The sequence below is a fragment of the Dasypus novemcinctus genome, chromosome 3 (genome assembly GCF_030445035.2).
Source record: "Dasypus novemcinctus isolate mDasNov1 chromosome 3, mDasNov1.1.hap2, whole genome shotgun sequence".
Classification (NCBI taxonomy): domain Eukaryota; kingdom Metazoa; phylum Chordata; class Mammalia; order Cingulata; family Dasypodidae; genus Dasypus; species Dasypus novemcinctus.
In genome coordinates this window covers 141,862,664-141,883,821 of record NC_080675.1, presented here as the reverse complement: position 1 = coordinate 141,883,821, position 21,158 = coordinate 141,862,664, and the positions used below count along the sequence as shown (strand labels likewise).

Sequence of the window (21,158 nt, the reverse complement as noted above, 5' to 3'; positions counted from 1 at the left end):
TCTCAAAAAGGTGATAAGACAGCCCACATAATGGGAGAAAATATTTGGAAACCACATAAAGGTTTGATTTCTATGCTATATAAAGAGATGATACAACTCAACAATAAAAGAACAAGCAATCCAATTTATTTATTTATTTATTTATTTTAAAAGAACAACATTTAAAAAAAAATATCTATCCATTTATTTATTTCTCTCCCCTTTCCCCTCCGTTGTCTGCTCTCTCTTTTCTTCTGCGTCTGCTTGCATTATCCGGTAGCCCTGGGAAACTGCGTCTCTTTTTTGTTGCATCCTATTGCTGCATCAGCTCTCCGCATGTGTGGCGCCACTCCTGGGCAGGATGCACTTTTTTAATGTGGGGTGGCTCTCCTTGCGGGGTGCACTCTTTGCACGTGGGGCACCCATACACACGGGCGCCCCTGTGTGGCAAGGCACTCCTTGCACGCGGCAACACCGTGCATGAGCCAGCTTAGCACATGGGTCAGAACCCTGAGGATCGAACCCTGGACCCTCCATATGGTAGACAGGTGCTCTGTCAGTTAAGCCATGTCTGCTTCCCTAATCAATTTAAAAATGGGCAAAAGACTTATGAGGCCATTTCTCCCAAGAGGAAATGCAAATGGCAAAAAAGCACATGAAAAATGTTCAATATCACTAGCTATTAGGGAAATGCAGATGAAAATGACAATGAGATATTATCTCACACCTCATAGAATGAACATTATAAATAAACAGAAAGCAATACGTCCTGGAGAAATAGGAACACTCCTTTACTGTTGATGGAACTCTGAAACGGTGCAGCCACTGTGGAAGAGTTTGGCAGTTCCTCAGGAAGCTAACTATAGATCTGCCATATGATTCAGCAATCCCTCTACTTGGAATATATTTAGACCAACTGAAAACAGTGACACAAGCAGACATTTGTACACAATGTTCATAGTGGAATTATCATAATTGTCCAAAGATGGAAATAACCCAAGTGTGCATCAACTGATGAATGGATAAACAAAATGTGGTATATATATATATGATGGAATACTATGCTGCTTTAAGAAGAAATGAAATTGGGATGCATATCATAATATGGATGAACCTTGAAGACAATATGCTCAATGAAATAATCCAGACACAAATGGACAAATATTATATGGTCTCGCTAATATGAACTAAATATGAAGAATAAACACAGAGAGCTAACACCTAGAAAATAGGTTACTAGGAGATAAGATGAGGGCATGCAGGGTTGAGTTCCCTCCCCTTGGTGGGCTATATAAATGGATGCTCAGTCAAGAACACAGAAGTAGATACACAGAAGAACACAGAGGAAGACAGTCCCATAGACAAGGCAGAGGCCCAGGGAAGAAAAATAAGCCATTTGCCTGACGGTTAACAGCTGACCTCATGAAGAGACCAGAGCAGCTGAGCCTGGAAAGAAACAAGCCCTGAGTAGAAAGCCAGCCTAAGCTGAGATTGGAAGGAGATGGGCCCACAGACCCTTCATGGGGAAGAGGAAGATGAACCCTCACAGATGTCCCCACCATCTTGCCCTAACACTTGGCAAGAGTTTGGTAAGGAAGCAACCTTGTGCTGGACTCTTCAAGGCCTTGTAACTGTAAGCTTTTACCCCAAATAAATACCCTTTATAAAAGCCAACAGATTTCTGGTACTTTGCATCAGCACCCCTTTGGCTGACTGATACAGCTAGCAATTGTAAAATCTAGATGATGCAGAAACAATGGTTGTTCATATATTATTCCCGGCATATTTAAATATTTTCACCATAAAATGGTTTTTAAAAAAATCACAGAAAAGGAAAACAAAAGTCCCTGCTGTCATGGGGCTTACATTTTAAGGAAAACACAGGGTTCATTCTAGAAAAGTTTTCTGCCCTGATATTAAGTGAGATACAACTCACAAAAAAATCTGTGATGCAACCCTTACTTGCTCTGACTTATCTCTCACCATATTATTCCTCATAATGTCACAAATCCTCAAAACTTTAGTTTTGGTCAAATTTTGAAAATCACTTTCTCAATTAGATTCAAATTCACAAAATTGAAGATTCTGCATATCTTAGTCACAAAGGCTGTACAACGCTTCATCATACTAGATCACAATGTATTTTTTGTGTTTTGTTGTTGTTGTTGTTAGAGGATCCATTCTAAGGAATTAATATAAGGGATAACTCAAGGAATGGGATGGGTTTATTTTCCCTGTTCCACAAACTTACCAAATATATCACACTTCTAAGTGGTCCTTTGATCTAAACAATTTAGGAATTTCTACTTTGAAATTGATTTTGGACTTAGCTTGCCAGACACAACAAGTAAATCAAACACTTTCTTGGCCTATAAACTTTTCTCTTTTTCTTCCTATCTCCTCCTTATCTTTTACTGCTTTCCTTGACAACATGCATGCCTATAGCCCCAAGTGCCGCAAAGAGGTAGTGGGCTGATACTGTTCTGGAGCTAAGATATGCTATAAAGAAAAGCCATCATAATGTAGCTGAGAAGGAATGGAGGAGAGCCAAAGGGGAAGCAAAATATTGGTGTGACAGCTTGGGGGAGGCATAAAAACCAGGGCTCAAATTCAACGCCATCATAACTAGTTAGTTGACCTTGGACCAGTCACCTTCAATCTCTGAGCCATAGTTTCCTGGTCTGTAAAATACAGGGGCTGAACTGGCTATATTTAAGCCTTTAGAATCTTAGGCTATTAGGGACAGCCCCAGTGAATTTGAGAGGGAGGCAGATCTGAACAGATGTTATTTTGGGGCTATCTCCTAGTTCTATGATCTAAGACAAGTACAGATTACCTATCCTCCTGTGACTGACGAGAAATACCCAATGGGTCTGTAACAATGATTCTAAAAAGTTCCAGGGTTTGAAAGTCACAAAATCAAACTAGCTACCTCTAGTGACTGTTCTTTGTCATTAGAAGTATCTAAAATGAAGCCAGTGACCATTTATTAAAGATGAGACTGAAGGGACTCGAGTATCAGATAGTAGGTTGAATTAGGTGATACTTGACATCCCTTCCAAATTTGAGATTCTAGGATATTCACAAATTAAGTTAATAAGAATAGTAGCCAATGTTGAGCTCTTAATATGTGCCAGATATTGTACTATTTGGGAAACTATGCATATATTCCAGTTTTTGGAATCTGTCTTTTAGAACTGTCAGGTCCTATGATGTCACATTTTTGGAACAGTTTCACCCTTTGCTTTTGCCAGAAGTTACTCTGAGTTACATCTGGTGACAGGTAGGTAGCCAGGATGACAATAGGTACTATCTAGGATGAGATAGTAACGATACAAAAATATCGTGTCCCTTCCATGGTAGCTGGTATTGGTGTGAATAATGACTGTGTTTTCTGCAGTATTTTTTATTGTGACTGCTACTGACATTTTGAGAGATAGAGTTCTTCATTGTGCAGAGTGTCCCACTCATTGTAGAAAGTTTAGCATCCCTGGCACTGACCCACTCAAAGCCAGTAGTGTCCCAAAACATGTAACAACCCTAAAAGTTCCTATATTAAGTTCTATGTGTAAAGGAATCATGCCTGTATCTGGCATCTCTGCATCCCAGAGCCTGGTACAGTGACTGACATGATTGGCACTCAATAATTTTTTAATAGCTGGATTAATGTCTCACAAACTGCCTGTGAAGGCAATTATGAAAGGAAAACTCCAAGAATGCTTTCATTTTTTTTTCTTTTTTTAAATACATTTTTTATTTATTTTTAAAAGATAACAGATCACAGAAAATGTTACCTTAAAAACATAGGAGATCAAGCATGTTTTCAACACCAAAATTAGTAGATTACGCATAAGCCTCTTTATGATATTTGCTGTATTTCTAGTATTCAAAGACAAATGTGGTTTTTTAATCTTTTAAAAAAATATGGAATGCTTCATGAATTTCCATGTCATCCTTGCACAGGGGCCATGCTAATCTTCTCTGTAGTGTTCCAGTTACAGTATAATATATGTGCTGTTAAAGCAAGCAGAAGACAGATGTGTTTTAAGGTGAGAGGATGGAGAGAGATTTAGGAGGTAGCATCAATAGTATCTGAAGATAGAGAGAAGTCAAGGTTAATGCTAAGATTTTGACTCAGGCAACTAAGTGTGTATGTGGTGGTACTCGTCACTAAAAAGAGGGAACAAATTTTAGCTTATATTTGGGCTTATTTTTACATGAAATCATGCAGGTATGGGGAAATTAGTTTTTCACAGAAGCAATTAAGAATGGGCCGTTAGGGAGCTGAGGTGGCTCAAGCAATTGAGTGCCTCTCTCCCACATGGGAGGTCCCAGGTTTGATTTGGAGTTCCTCCTAAAGAGAGGATGAACAGACACAGGAGCACAGCAAATGGACACAGAGAGCAGACAGCAAGTGCAAACAATGAGGGGGAGGGGAATAAAGAAATAAAATAAATCTTTAAAAAAAAAAGACTGGGCCATTAATTGCATGGGTATTAGGGTTTGGGCAGAAAGTAGATGGTTCAAATTAAGTAATTTGAGGAGAATTTCATAAAAGAATTATTTCCCAGGCTGACAACAGGGAAATAAGAAACAGTATAGAACTCTGGAGAATAGCAATAATAGGACACACTACCAACTCTAGGTCTGAGGGTCAAGGAGAGGGAATGGTGTAGCAGATGCTGTAGTGTGCTTCCCAGATTCCTCCTTCAGGACTGAAGCACTCATTCACCCAACTGCCAGGAATGTTAGCTTGTAGCTCACAGCTGAGCCTCTCACTGGGTTAAGTTCTGTGCCAAAGGGAACTGTCCAGGCCAAGATTACCCTTCCGTCCAGGGCAGCCACATCTAATGACTGGTTAATGCAAAGTATAAAGCTTAAACCCTTGTCTCAATTTGGACAATGCTAAATGCCATCCCAGCTCCAGAGCTCCCCAATGGATCAGCTAAAGACTTTGCTGTGATAAAATCTATTTCAGTAAAACAAAAACATTGATAACCAACTCAGACCCTATATATATCTGCATATATGACCATTCTGTATATGTATTACCAACAAAGAGAAATGTGTGGAATAACAAAAACCAGGCTCTTAACACTGGCTACCTCATGGGATTAAAGAGTGAAAAAGGATAGGGATAAAACAATTGGCTTTGTCTTTTACATCTTCATATTATGTTTTTCAATTACTACAGATAGCATGTTATTACTGTGGATGAAATGGAGAAGATATCAAATGAGTATTTTTAAAGCAAAAGTGGATTCTATAATGGTATTGTTCATCGTTATCTGAAAATAATGAAAATCTCATTTTTTATTACAATATATTTTACCACCAATTCTTTTTTTCAAAGGAAATCCTCAAAACTTGAAATTTGTATAAATTTTCTTTTTAAAATTATAAATGTCTCTGGGTGTGCTTTTTCAAATGTAAAAGAAGCTTAATAGTCAGTTCTTAACTGTGATTCTTAATTACAATTAGGCAACTCTTAATTGTTTGCCATTTAAGCCTTTTGGTGTGAAATGGAATTTTTGGGAAAGAGAGTTTAAAGAAGCAACTGGGGTTTACCTAGTTTAAAAGGTTGTAAGTGTGCAATTAAAGGTGGTAATATCCCAGTTGGATTTCACAACTACTTAATAATACAAGCTTTTATGTTAGGGTAGTAGGCATATGGAACAGCTGGCAAAACAGCACTGTTTGTCATTGACATTACAATGCAAAATTAGAGCTATTTTTTGTGTTTCAGTGGATATGCATTTTTAAGCAGATGTCACTGATATCAGAGATAAAACAACAATAGGGGTCCAGGCCCTTGAGGTAAAGTAAGGGTGGGAAATAGTCCACGCCCCTTTCTAAATGAAGCTTTCCCATGCTTACCACATTTACAGCATTTAAAAGAACACAGGGTTATAATCAGTACTTAAGATTCCTTAACTTTATGATCATTTGCCAGGATTCAAAACTCTTTGGGGTAAATACATTTCTGACCATAGTTTTATTTTTTTCTGGAACAATAATAACAATATACATTCTTCAATAATCCTAATTTCAGATATTTTATTTCATTTTTTCTTATAAATCAGAGACCTCCAGTATCCCATTTGTGGACCAACTGTGACCCTCCTGAGATTCTTGGCAAAAAAATGAAAATTTTAACAGAAGTAGGTAGGTATTACTAGTAACGAAGATAAGAAGAAGTTTTATCTCCCTTTATCACAGCATTCTGTTTTATTTTCCATGGGCCCTTTATTATTACCTGGTATTTTCTTATCAATTGTCTTTCTAGACACTCCCACTAAAATGTAGGATCTTTGAGAAAAGGGACCCTGGATCCTTGACAAAAGGTGTGCAACAGTCTCTGTTGGCAGAAGCACCTAAATGAAAAATGGACTTTTTGGGACTAACTATCTTTCCTGGATTGACCCCATTTAGGTCTCCTGGGAAGGTTACCCTATTGGGGAAGAAACAAGAGGCAGAAAAGCCTCAAAGAAAGGGTGGGGTGGGGACTGAGCTGCTATAAGACAGGACAGGTCCCAGAACTGAAAAGTATAAGGGAAAGAGGACATTGGGTGAAAGAGAAGACTTTAAACAAATCTTAGGAATCAAAATTTCTGGAAAGGAGCAGAAGAAAGGAAGCTTCTCCTAGAGATGAAACAATTGCACAAAAGTGTAATGCATATCCAGGGCAAGAATCAGATGAAGAAGAGCTGAGAAAATCTGCACAAATACGGACAAATCTAAAAGTCCAGAATAAATTGGAACAAATGTCAAAAAGGAGCCATAACACAAAGTCAATCATCAATAAACCCATAGAAAAAGAGAAACTGATGCCCAAACAACAGCAAAAAATTACAAGCCATTCTGAGAAACAGAAAGATATGGCTCAGTCAAGGGAATAAATTAAAACTTCAGAGACAGAATGTGGAACAACTAATCAAAGAAGTTCAAACAAATCTCCTAAATCAATTCAAGGAGATGAAGTAAATATGGATATAGAGTTAAAGAATATTAAGAAGATAGTGTGTGTTGACAGATACAGGCCATTATGCATTTTGTCAAAACCAATAAAATTGTTGTGACACATAAACTATAATGTAAACTATACTCCTTGGCTAGTACAATGCTTCAATATGTGTTCATCAATTGTAACAAATGTACCACACTAATGAAAGATTGTTGTTAATGTGGGAAACTATGGGAGGGGGAAAAGGTGGGGTATATGGGAATTTATGTAACCAAAATCTTCTTTAAAAATAAAAAAAAATATTTTAAAAAAAGAAGACACTGTGTGAGCATAAAGAATAATTTGAAAAATTAAAAAGAAAAATTATGGGGATGAAAGGCACAATAATGGAGATTAAAACACACTAGTGGAATATAACAGTAGGTGAACAGGCAGAAGAAAGAATCAGTGAATTAGAAGACAGGACAGTTGAAATCATACAGTCTAAAGAACAGATAGAGAAAAGAATAGGAAAAAAATTAGCAGCGTCTCAGGGATTTGAGTGACAGCATGCAGTGCACAAACATACAAATCATGGGTGTCCCAGACGAGAATAGTAGGGGAAAGGGCTAGAAAGAATATCTGAGGAAATAATGGCAGAAAATTTCCAAACTCTTATGACAAAGAAATATAATAGATCTATTCTGAAACAGATACTAACCAGAATATCAATGTCAAAGATAAAAAGAGAATTCTGAAATCAGCATGAGAAAAGTAATTTATCACATACAAGGGATCCTTAATAAGACTAAGTGCCGATATGTCATCAGAAACCAAGGATGTGAGAAAGCAGTGGCATGACATATTTAAGGTACTAAAAGAGAAAAACTGCCAGTCAAAAATACTTTATTGAGCAAAACTGACCCTCCAAAATGAGGAGATTTCAAACTATTCACAGATATACATAAATTGAGAGAGTCTGTCAACAAGAGATCTGCCCTACAAGAATTATTAGAGGGAGTTCTGCAGGTTGAAATAAAAAGACAGGAGAGAATGATTTTGATTGGAGTGAAGAACTGAAGATCTTCAGTAAAGATAATTAAAAGGTTAAATGCAAAACCCACTAATACTGTATTTTCAATATACAACTCTACCCTTTAATTCCTAGAAGAATCAGAATAATTGAACAAGAAAAAGGGATATTTCTTCATAATGGACACACAAAATATAAAGAGGTAATGTGGGATAAAAACTACATTAAGAGAGGAAATAGGGATACAGGGGCATAGAATGTGTATGCTATTAAAGCTAAATTGGTATCTTTTAAAAGTAGAAGGCTATATATGTAGGCTGTGTAGCATGACCCCAGAGTAACCACAAAAAATAATTTTTAAAATATCCAGAAATAGAAATGAAAAAGGGATCAGTCAGAAATATCACAAAAATCAACTATACAGGAAAGGAGTTTACAATAAAGGAAAATAGAGACAAAAAAATATGATACATAAAAGAATCAAAAGACAAAATGGCTGAAGTAAGTATGCCTATATAGTAATGACAATCTAAGAAGTTACAAGGGAAATCAGTAAATATCTTAGAAGAATGAGAATGAGAATACAACATATCAAAACTTATGGGATGGGAATGGCTGTGGCTCAATTAGATGAGCTCCTGTCTACCATATGGGAGGCACCTGATTCACGTCCTGGGGCCTCCTTGTGAAGGCAGGCTTGCCTGCACACTGTGGAACTGCAGATGCTGCAGAGTGCTGCCTGGCCCACAAGTGCTACCCGGTGTACAGATGCTGCAGAGTGCTGCCTGGACCACAAATGCTGTGGAGTGCCGCCCAACTGGCAGACGCTGTGGAGAACTGACTTAGCAAAGGTGATGCAACCAAAGAAGGGAGACAAGCAAGAACACAGAAGAGCCGGCAGCAAATGAACAGGAGAGAAGACAGCAAGCAAGCTGCAAGGGGGGAGGGAAAAATAAATAAATGCAGACACAGAAGAACGTATAGCAAAATGGACACAGAGAGCAGACAGCACGCAGAAAGTCACAAGGGGGGGATAAAAAAAAAACCAAAAACTTATGGGATGCAGCAAAGGCAGTGTTGAGAGTGAAATTTATAGCCCTAAATGCTTACATTAAAAAAGATGAAGGGAGTGAATGTAGCTCAGTGGTTGAGTGCCTGCTTCCCACGTACAATATTCTGGGTTCAATCCCCAATGCCTCCTTAAAAAAAAAAAGATAAAAGAGTGGAGAAGGTATAGATCAGTGGTTGAGTGTGCACTTCACAGGTATGAGGTCCTTGGTGCAATCCCCAGGAAAGAAAGAAAGAAAAGAAAGAAAAGAAAGAGGAAGGAAGGAAGGAAGGAAGGAAGGAAGGAAGGAAGGAAGGAAGGAAGGAAGGAAGGAAGGAAGGAAGGAAGGAAGGAAGGAAGGAAGGAAGGAAGGAAGGAAGGAAGGAAGGAAGGAAGGAAGGAAGGAAGGAAGGAAGGAAGGAAGGAAGGAAGGAAGGAAGGAAGGAAGGAAGGAAGGAAGGAAGGAAGGAAGGAAGGAAGGAAGGAAGGAAGGAAGGAAGGAAGGAAGGAAGGAAGGAAGGAAGGAAGGAAGGAAGGAAGGAAGGAAGGAAGGAAGGAAGGAAGACGATGAAAGAGGTAATTCAAAAACCTAATTGCAAACCTGGAGGAACTAGGAAAAAACAGAAAACTAAACCAAAGCAAGCAGAAGGAAAGAAATAACAAACATTAGAGTGGAAATAAATGCAATAGAGAATAAAAAACAAACAGAAAGCCTTAACAAAATCAAACTTTGTTTCTTTAAAAAGAACAATAAAATTGACAAATCCTTGGCTAGACTGACAGAGAAGAAAAAAGAGAAGATGCAAATAAATAAAATCAGAAATGAGAGGGAGAACATTACTACTGTCCTCACAGAAATAAAAAGTATCGTAAGAGGATGCTATGAACAAACATATGCCAACAAGTTAGACAACCTAAATAAAATGGACAAATTATAGAAACACACAAACAACTTACACTGACTCTGGAAGAAATAGAAGATTTCAATAGACTAATTACAAGCAAAGAGATTTATTCAGTCATCAAAAACCTCCCATCAAAGCCCAGGACCAGAAGGCTTCACAGGGAAATTTTACCAAGCATTCCAAGAAGAATTAACACCAATCCTGCTCAAACTCTACCAAAAATTTGAACAGGAGGGAATACTACCTAACTCATTCTATGAGGCCAACATTGCCCTCATACCAAATCCACACAAAGATATTATAAGAAAAGAAAATTAAAGACCAATTTCTCTTTTGAATACAGATGCAAAAATCCTCATCAAAGTATTTGCAAATCAAATCCAAAAGCACATTAAATTGTAAACAATGATCAAGTGGGTTTTGTCCTAGGTATGCAAAGGTGATCCAACATAAGAAAATCAATTAATATAATACACACAATATTAACAGAATGAAGGTGGAGAAAAAGCACATGATCATCTCAATTGATGCAGAAAAGGCATTTGACAAAATCCAGTATGCTTTCTTGATAAAAAAACACTTAGAAAAACAGGAATAAAAGGAAACTTCTTCAACATGATAAAGGACATATATTAAAAACCCACAACTAACATCACACTAAGTGGTGAAAGACTGAAAGCTTTCCCTCTAAGATAGGAACAGGACAAGGATGCCCACTGTCACTACTGTTATTCAACATTATACTGGAAGTTTTAGCCAGAGCAGTTAGGCCAGAAAAAGAAAAAGGTATCCAAATTGGAAAGGAAGAAGTAAAGCTTTCACTATTTGTAGGTGACAAGATCCTATATATAGAAAATCCTCCCAAAATCTAAAACAAAACTACTAGAACTAGCAAATGAATTCAGCAAAGTGTTGGGGTACAAGATCAACATGCAGTAGTGTTTCTATACACTAGTAATGAGCAATCTGAGAAGGCAATGAAGGAAAAAATTCCATTTATCATAGCAACTAAAGGAATCAAATATCTACGAATAAATTTAACCAAGGATATAAAGGACTTATACACAGAAAACTATAAAACTTTACTAAAAGAAACCAAAGGGGAAGTGGATTTGGCTCAACTGATAGAGCATCCACCTACCATATGAGAGGCCCAGCGTTCTATAGGACTAAAAAACTTTACTATAAAACTATAAAACTTTACTAAAAGAAACCAAAGGGGAAGTGGATTTGGCTCAACTGATAGAGCATCCACCTACCATATGAGAGGCCCAGCGTTCAAACCCAGGGCCTCCTGAACCATGTAGTGAGCTGGTCCACGAGCAGTGCTGATGTGCACAAGGAATGCTGTGCCACGCAGAGGTGTCCCCTGCATAGGGGAGCCCCATGTGCAAGGAGTGCGTCCCCTCAAGGAGAGCCGCCCCACATGATAAAAGCAAAGCCTGCCCAGGAGTGGTGCTGCACACACATAGAGCTGATGTAGCAATATGATGCAACAAAAAGAGACACAGATTCCTGGTGCTGCTGACAAGATGCAAGTGGACACAGAAGAATAACAGTGAATGGACACAGAGAGCAAATAATGGGGGGAGGGAGAGAAATTTTTTAAAAAATCTATAAAAAGAAATCAAAGATCTAAACAAATGGAAGGACATTCCATGTTCATGGATTGGAAGACTAAATATTGTTAAGATGTCAATTCTACCCAAAATGATTTACAAATTCAATGCAATCCCAATCAAAATTCCAACAGCCTACTTTGCAGAAAGGTTTAAAGGCAACAATCAAATATATTTGGAAGGGTAAGAGTCCCTGAATAGCTAAAACCATCTTGAAAAAGAAGAATGAAGTTGGAGGACTCACACTTCCTGACTTTAAAGCTTAATACAAACTACAGTGGACAAAAAAGCATGGTGCTGGCATAATGATAGACATATAGACCAATGGAATCAAATTGAGAGTTCATAAATAGACCTTCACATTTATGGTCAACTGATTTTTGACAAGGCTGCCAAATCTTGAAGACAGTGAGTGGAATAAGTCAGACACAATTGGGAAAGAATAGTCTCTTTAACAAATGGTGCTGGGAGAACTGGATATCCATATCCAAAAGAATGAAAGAGTAACTTTTCACATACTGTATACAAAAATCAATTCAAAATGGATCAAAGATGTAAATATAGGAGCCAAGACAATAAAATTCCTAGAAGCAAATGTAGGGAAGCATCTTTAGGGTCTTGTGTTAGGCAATGGTTTCTTAGACTTTATATTGAAAGCACAAAGCAACAAAAGAAAAAATAGATAAATGGGACCTCTCCAAAAGAAAAATGTTTTTGTACATCAAAAGACTTTATCATGCAAGTAAAAAGACCTACTCAATGGGAGAAAATACTTGGAAACCACATATCCAATAAGGTTTTAATATCCAGAATATACAACAAAATCTTACAAATCAACAAAAAGACAAACCACCCAATTTAAAAGTGTCAAGACTTGACTAGACATTTCTCCAAAGAGGATATACAAATGACTAAAAGATATGTGAAAAAGATGCTCAATATCATTAGCAATTAGGGAAATGCAAATCAAAACCACACTGAGATACCATTTCACACCCAATGGAATGGCTACTATTAAAAAATAAAAAACAGAAAATTACAAGTGTTGGAGAGAATACGGAGAAATAGGGACACTCATTCATTGTTGGGTGGGAATGAAAAATGGTGCAGCTGCTGTGGAAGACATTTTGGCAATTCTCAGAAACCCAAGTATAGAATTACTATATGACCCAGTAATCCTTCTACTCTAGGTTTATACCCCAAAGAATTGAAAGCAGGGACTTGAACAGATATTTGCACACTGACGTTCACAGTGGCATCATTCATAATTGCCAAAAGATGGAAGCAACCCAAGTGTACATCAACTGATGAATGGATAAACAAACACAATGTGGTATATACATATAATGGAATATTATTCAGCATTAAATAGGAATGAAGTCCTGATATATGCGACAATATGGATGAACTTTGAAGACACTGACTGAAGTAAGCCAGACACAAAAGGAAAAATACTGTATGATCTCACTAATTTGAGACGATTAGAATAAGCAAACCCACAGAGTTGGAATCTAGAATATAGGTTACCAGGGGCTGGATTGGGGGTAGGAAATGGGGAGTTAATGCTTAATTTGTACAGAATTTCTATTTGGGTCAATTGCGAACTTTTGAAAATGAATGGTGGTGATGCTAGCACAACATTGTGAGTGTAATTAACAGCACTGAAATAGATATATATATGTATATGGGCGAGTGTTGTTAAAAGAGGAAATTTAAGGTTGGACATATGTTACTGGAAAAAAATTAAAAGATAAAACATGATTGTACAACTTCTGTAAATGGACTATACAGTTAATGGTAAAATAATTAAAATGTTCTTTCATGAATAGTAACAAATGTATCACACTACTGCAAGGTGTTAATAATAGGAGGTATATGGAGGATTCCCTAATGTCTACTATGGACTATAGTTAATCGTACAATTATAATATTCTTTCATCAGTTGTAACCAAGGTACCATACTAATGTAAACAATAGGGAGTATATGGGAACACTGTATTTTTCACATGATTTGATTTTTCTGTAAACCTATAACTTTCTCAATTCAAAACAATTTTTTAATGTATATATTAACTACTGAAATAAAAGGGAACCGCATGGTGGTTGTAAAACTCTGTAAATAGACTAAACTACTGAATTGAATACTTGAAAAGGGTGAATTTCTTTTTTTTCATTAAGAAGTTTTACTGAAGTATTTCATTCATACATGAACATACATAAACAATAAATGTATACTATAAGTTGTGAACTTATAAAACAAACATGTATCATCATACAGGGCTCCCATGCATCACCCCACCACTAACATGTTGCATTGTTGTGAAATATTTGTTACAAACTATAGAAGAGCATGGTTAAAATATTACAACTAACTATAGCTCATATCTTACATTTGGTAAACTTTTCCTCCAACTTACCTGATTATTAATACCCCATATTAGTATTTATATGTTACAGTTCACAAATGAACTTTCTCATATTTTTTCTGAAACCACAGTCCATCTACCACCATAGACTTCATTGTATTATACAGTCCTATGCTTGGTACAATCGATTAAAAATGTATACCCATTTTCATCATGGAGTTGTGCTGTCATTATAAAAGGGTGAATTTTATGGTATGCAAATTATATCTCAATAAAGCTATTATTTAAAAATGGGTACCACACCAGTGAAGAGCACAGCTCGGGTCCCCTAGTTTCTGGATTGTAATCCTGGGCTCTGGCATTTATTAGCCTTGTTCCCTTGGACAACTTATTTATCATCTTTGTATCTTGATTTTTTTTCACCAAAAAAATGAAGATAACAACATCTCCTTCTAGGGTTATTCTGAAGGTTCAATAAATTAATAGTCGCCAAGCACTGAACATTATCCGGCACCCAATAAAGGTGAGCTATTATTACTACTGGGGACTCAGGGAAGGAACAGGAATCAAATTGAGAGAACCCCCAATGGAGGCAAAGTATAAAATCTCTTGAGCTTTATTCCTTAGTACTTGGAAACTTTTCTTCTGGGGCTCTGTTAAAAAATTTGAAGATATTGTGTTTGTTTCATACTGCTTTTTGAAGGAAGTTCTTTTGTGATAGAAACTGACCATCCCATGATCATTTCTGACCCAACAATTCAATGAAATTGTAGAAACAGACTTATATATTTATAGTTATTTTTAAATTTAGAACACAAAGCAAATTTCCTACCTTTATTCTTTAAAAATACTTTTATAACAGCTTTATTGACATAATACTTCACATGCCATAAAATTTACCTTTTAAAGTGCACAGTTCAGTGGTTTTTCATATAATCAGAGTTGTACACCAACCTGACTGTTGAGAATTTTAGAACATTCTCATCAGACTCAAAAAGAAACTTCAGACCCACTAGGAGCTATTCTCCATTACCCGCCCCCGGCCCTGGGGACTACTAATTCACTTTCTGCCTCCATGGATTTCCCTATTCCTACCTTTACTCTTGGAAAGGAATGTGGAAATGAACTGTTCTGCCTCTGGGGTTGCCAAAGTTTATCTCCAGGTTGTAGAGGGAAAATAAATGATTTCTGATCAATTACAGTTGGAAGTAACCTATGTAAAAAGAAATCGAATTTAAAATACAAAATTGCTATTCTTAAAGTTTTATCAAATTGTAATTAAAAAACAGTGCTTCCTAGTTAAGACTATGATTTATAGGAAATATTCTATTGGCAACTAAATAAATTAGGCCAATCTTCAGCATTTTTGCCACTATAAAACTACAGTTATTTTATTCAATAGAAGAACTTCGAAGTATGATAAGACCATTATAGCATGAATCTAAAGCTCTGTCTTTGGCTGAGTCTATATGACTAACAACTGACAGAATTACTGCCCTGTAAAAAATTTCGTGGTAAAGAATAATATATAATGCTACATTTGGTTTAATAAAATAAAATCACAGAATGGCCAATTGTTAAGTATATTTAAAAATGAAGGTCCCTAAGCAATTTGTACTTAGATTATTGAAACCTTTTCTATTTTATAATACTACAAAGACTTCAGGATCAAAGATAGTTAAAGGTTTTCCTTATTTAGCAGTGGCCAGTTTCATAGGGAGAGCAACGTAAAACCAAATAAAGTTGTAAGAATACATATATATGCACAACAGTATGTCTAAAACTCTAATTTGGAAGCAAGTTCCAGTTCTTTAAAATGGTCTACAGAATAATCACTTACATTATGCAAAGTTTAAATAGTGATTTGGATATTAATAAAGCATACTTTACTCATAAAATGTGAAATAATGTGAATTTCCCATAATTAAAATATTTGCTAAAAAAACACTTAAAACTAGCAGACTGAGAAATTTCCGAACATTTCTTTCTAATGCTATTGCCCACATGGTGACACCCCTTCAGCTGGAAAGCAGAAATACCAGTCAGCCTTTTTCAAGACAACCTGTATAGTATGCACATTTTGAACTATATGAAATATATAGGGATAATCCTTCAAGTAAGATGCAACTGTCCAGTGTGTACAAGTGGTGTTGGGTTCATGTGTTTGTGTGTGTGTGTGTATGTGTATGAGTGTGTATGGGGAGAGCATGTAGGTGTGTATGTGCATGCATGTGTGTGAGAGAGGGACAGTGAGTATATGTGTGTGTGTATTTACACAGACATATATAAACTATCTTTCTAGAAACCCTTAGTAAAAATCAAATTCTAGGCATTTAATTATTTTTCTTCAACTCTTTTGGGGAACAGATAGTATCTTGAAAGACGTGATACCATGGAAATCATACATATTGTAGAAAAATATATAATGTTTTCAAAATCCTGTGAAAATTTCCCTTGTCCAGAAACTGAGGCTTGCAATTTAACATTTATATTAGAATGTTTAAAAGAGAATATAGAGGGACTTGACCACCACTGAACCTATAACAAATGTGGAAATAGAATAATGACCAAATGTCACCATGGCCCATATCCTTGCTTCCCCAGATGAAGTAACAAAAGGGGTCAGAACACCATCTGAAACTGCCACCTGGTCCTCACAGAGCTTGGCCCTGAGTTATTAGTAAAGCCCTAAGGAAAAGTGAGCCATGATAGCTTAGAGGTTCTGGATTGCTTGAACAAATGGAAACAATCCTAACTTTGGCTAGTGCCTGGAAATTTGGGGTACTATAGGGCTTTTACTTAGCATTATTTGTAAAAAGGAAATAAAAGGACAGCAAAAACAAACAAGCAAGCAAAAACAATCACTTTCATGATAATCATTTTGTTTATCCTTCCCTAGAAAAAATTGTTTTGTCTGTTTCTTTTCAATTCTGTGTGAATTTTGAAACGTGAGAAATGTGTATTCTTTCATATCTTTCACTCAGCATTATATTCATGTGATTCATCCACATTATTGTGTGAGGTTTGTTCAGATTCACTGCTGTGTATACACTAGTATACGGATATACCATGATTTATTAGTCTATTCTTTGCAGATGGACATTTGAATTGATTCCCATTTTTGTTATTATAAACAATGCTACCATAAACATTCCATATTCATATTCTGGTGCACATGTGCATGAGTTTCTCTAGGGCTCTCCAACACAGTAGCCACTGCCACATGTGGCTATTTAAATTTAAATCTAAATTAATTAAAATTAACTCAGTTTTCAGTCACATTAGCCACATTTCAAGGGCGTAACAGCCACATGTGGCTAGGGGCTACTGTACTGGGTGGTGCAGATATAGAACATTTCCATCACTGCATAAAGATCTATTCAACAGTGTTGCTCTAACAAAGACACCTACAAGTGGAATTGTTGGGTGAAAAAGTGCATGCATCTTTAATATCAGTACATAATAGTGAATACATTTTCAAAATGGGTATTCCAATTTACACTCCCACCAGCTATAAGTGAAAGTTCACATTACTCCAAATCTCTCTGCCATTTAGTATTGTCAAATTGTTTAATCTTTTTCAATCAGATGGGTATGTAATTTTTGTTTTCTTTTTTGGCTTATAAGTTTGGGCCAAACCCTGGAACATTTAAGAAGTAAATTTTTAATCTTTCTTCCACTTACATACTTTTTAAAGTATATATTTGTCATTTTAATTCTTACCATGCTTTATTTTCCAGTACAAATGCATCATTATCACAGAGAGTAATCATAAAGTCATTGTGCCATTTCTTCATACAAAAATTTTAATAACATAAACTATAGGTAGGCAATATAGCTTAATGGTTAAGAGTACTGGATTTGAATACCAGCTCCACCATTTATTAGCAATTCAACCTTGGGAAAGTTACTTAATTTTTAAAATCTGCAATAGATATTGACTTTTATTAAATGCCTCTTCACTGATAGAAACAATCATATGTTTTTTTCTCTTTGAACTTTTAATATGTGAATTATATTAATAGATTTCTCATAGTGGGCCATGTTGCATTTATGGTCTTTGTGCATTATACTATTAATGTGCCACTAGATTCTCTTTGCTAATATACATGAATTCAACAGCAGAATTAAAAGTGGAATTGATTTGTAATTATTTTGGGTGTTTTCTTTGTCAGGTTTGAATATCGATTATTCAACAAATTCTTGTTGAGCAGCTGGCTATGTACCAGGCAATGTGCTATACTGAGTAGTGAGTGATAAAAATCACATAATCAATCAACATAAAGCAAAAACAGAAAAGATGACTACCTTCATGGAGTTTACAGTTTACTAGGGGATACAAATATTAAACAAATGAACTCACATGTAAATTTATCATTATATAGTATAACAAGTTACTAAGAAGTCCTGAGTACTTTAAGAGATTAGGAGAGGAGCATAATGTAGATTGGGATAGCCAGGGAGTATATCTCTGGGGAAGTGACATTAAAGGCTAAGAACAATGAGAGAAAGTGGGAGTAATAATCAAGGAAGTGAAGCAAGAGGTGAAGACAGGGTTATGAAAAACAGACGTATTTTTATCCTGTGTTTGGGAAAGGGACTTATTTTGATGCTCTCTCTATGGCCTTTGGGAAAAAAGTGAAATTCATTATTTGGAGGTAGGTAATCTGATGAATGCTTTGCAGAAAGAGCCTTACCCATAAACATTATGTTTTGTCTCCTTGTGATAAATAAAATTGTCATAGCCACAAAGGATTCGTTGTTCTTTAGAAAGTTGACTTGTTTGTGCCAAAGTAGATAGGTTTTCCTCAACCACTGGATACAGGATAGGTTTCACATCTAGGGAACTTTGCTCAGAGGAGCTCAGATTTTCACAAGCTGTGTGTTCATTTTAATAAAAACTCTACGAATCAGGTATGGGAGTATAAAGTGTTCAAACTTCCAGTGGCACCTAACGGAGGCTTTACACACAGCTGCTGTACATGGCCTCACCTTAGGAGAATTTCACTTTGCTTTGCTTGAAAATATATTCTCTTTTTTTCCCTCTTCATTTTAAAGATATTGGTTTGGAGTTTAAATAAAACCTTGTCCAAATCAACCCCAGCCAAACCCTTCATCCTTTATTTCAGACCTAGACCTGAGAATTTTATAACTTGAACACACATTTATACTTTAATAAAATAAGTTGTAGGTAGAACAGTAACAATCTGAAAATATAATTTAATATCAAATTTTAAGAACACAAAACAATTATGCACATTCTATTATTTTTATAACCACAGTAATTTTTTTTCCTTTCTCATTCATGTCACAGTCCAGTGAAGACCTCTTTCTGGTAGCAGTGCCACAGGGGAGCTACTTCCTTCCCAGGTCACCACATACCGACTGGAGGATTTCACAGGAAGCTTTTAAGGGCCAGGCTGGAGGTGGCTTACATTACTTCCACTCCACATCATAGGCCAGAAGGCAGTTACGAGATACCCAAGCTAACTTCGAGGAAGCCTGGAAAATACAACCTTCCCAAGTGCCCAGAATGAGAAAACGGTGAGGTGAATACATAACTGCCCTGGTGTCAGTGCTCAAACATGCTGTGCCTCTTTCTGCCCAATGTCTTTCTTGTCTGTGCTCATGCTAATTGTTCAAAACTGAGATAAAATTTACATATAGTGAAATGTAAGATCTTAAGAGTACAATTTTATGAGGTATTAGAGTATTTTCTTCTCCCTCAGAAAATTCTCTCATGGATGCCTTCTAGTCAATCCCCACCTCCATAAGCAACTACTGTTCAGACTTCTATTACCATACTTTATCTTTTTATTTTATGATGCTTTTTAAGAAAAATTTTTTAAACATTTCAAATGCAAAATAATTGGGGGAAGAGTGAACATCTAGACACCTCTCTCCTAGATTACCAAGTGTGAACATTTTATTACCTATTTTTCATCTCTCTCTGTTACTAGGATATAGTCATATTCTATATAACTGGGATTTGTGTACTGCATATTAACAACCCAGAATGGACTGGATCCACGGTGTGTCAGTAATTGAATGTAAATGTACCTTCTAATCCATATTAACCATTCAACAGAAACTTCTTCTTTCCCTCTCATTTCTTCTCACTATCATTTATTTGCTTTGTTCTAGTTTTTTTTTTTCTTCAAATACCAGTACCCTAGAGTATAAAATGAAGGTTTCTGTGCAGTTCTGATAGTACTGTTACAGATGGTAGTCCCCCTTCTACTGTCAATAGCAAAACATGATTAAGAATAGTGGGAGGGAAGCGGACTTGGCCCAATGGATAGGGTGTCCGCCTACCACATGGGAGGTCTGCGGTTCAAACCCCGGGCCTCCTTGACCCATGTGGTTATGTGCTGATGCGTGCAGTGCTGATGCACGCAAGGAGTGCCCCACCACTCAGGGGTGTCCCCCACGTAGGGGAGCCCCACGTGCAAGGAGTGAGCCCCGTAAGGAGAGCCACCCAGCGCGAGAGAAAGTACAGCCTGCCCAGGAATGGCGCCGCACACACAGAGAGCTGACACAACAAGATGACACAACAAAAAGAAACACAGATTCCCGGTGCCACAGATAAGGATAGAAGCGGTCACAGAAGAACACGCAGCAAATGGACACAGAGAGCAGACAATTGAGGGGGGGTGTGTGAAAAAAAAAATTATAAAAAAATAGTGTGAGCAGATATCACAAGCAATAAAATCCATGAAAACCAGCAGCGAAGAACTCTTTGGAGAAAACATTCCACTTTTGGTAATGCCATTATCATTGTTTCCTAAACGACTGCTGGGAAAATCTGGCTTTGTGGCCACCCATTATTATCACTCTATGTACCTACTGGATTTTTATCTTAGCTAGACAAAACTACCAGGTTTTCACTTGTGCAATACTTGCTAAAAGGAAAATAACTGTGAATATTGGGCTTTCTAGTTTCAGGCAGCTACAGTGTAGAAGAAGAGTATTAGATTGCAGACAATTTTCTTGGACTGGAGTTTGGGCTTCATCATTGACCACCTGTGTAATCAAGGACTTGTTTACTTAACCTCTCTGGGCCTCAGTTTCCCTATCTATAAAAAGAAGAGGATAAAAAGCTACCTCAAAAGGTAAGAAAAAAAATCTTACATTTGCAAGCTAAATGTTATGAAAATATTGATGATCATGATTATGAGAATGAATATGACCATTGTATATCTGTTCTAAATCATTATTTATTTATTTACATCCCCCCGCCCCCACTGCTCTCTGCTCCTTGTGTC

The 21,158-nt window shown here is 36.6% G+C and overlaps 1 protein-coding gene and 1 non-coding gene across 3 annotated transcripts in view; both read right to left on the bottom strand.

Annotated features, from left to right (window-relative positions):
- The window catches only part of IQCH (IQ motif containing H), a 310,616-nt gene that overhangs the window by 227,019 nt on the left and 62,439 nt on the right, over positions 1 to 21,158 (bottom strand). For both annotated transcript variants that reach the window (XM_058294384.2, XM_058294385.2), the window contains exon 4: positions 14,989 to 15,106. In XM_058294384.2, the coding sequence (XP_058150367.1) occupies positions 14,989 to 15,106 (118 nt within the window). The remainder of the gene's footprint in view (positions 1 to 14,988; positions 15,107 to 21,158) is intronic.
- LOC111761964 (U6 spliceosomal RNA) lies at positions 3,898 to 4,001 on the bottom strand. Its single transcript, XR_002795188.1, has one exon. It is a non-coding gene; the product is annotated as a U6 spliceosomal RNA (small nuclear RNA).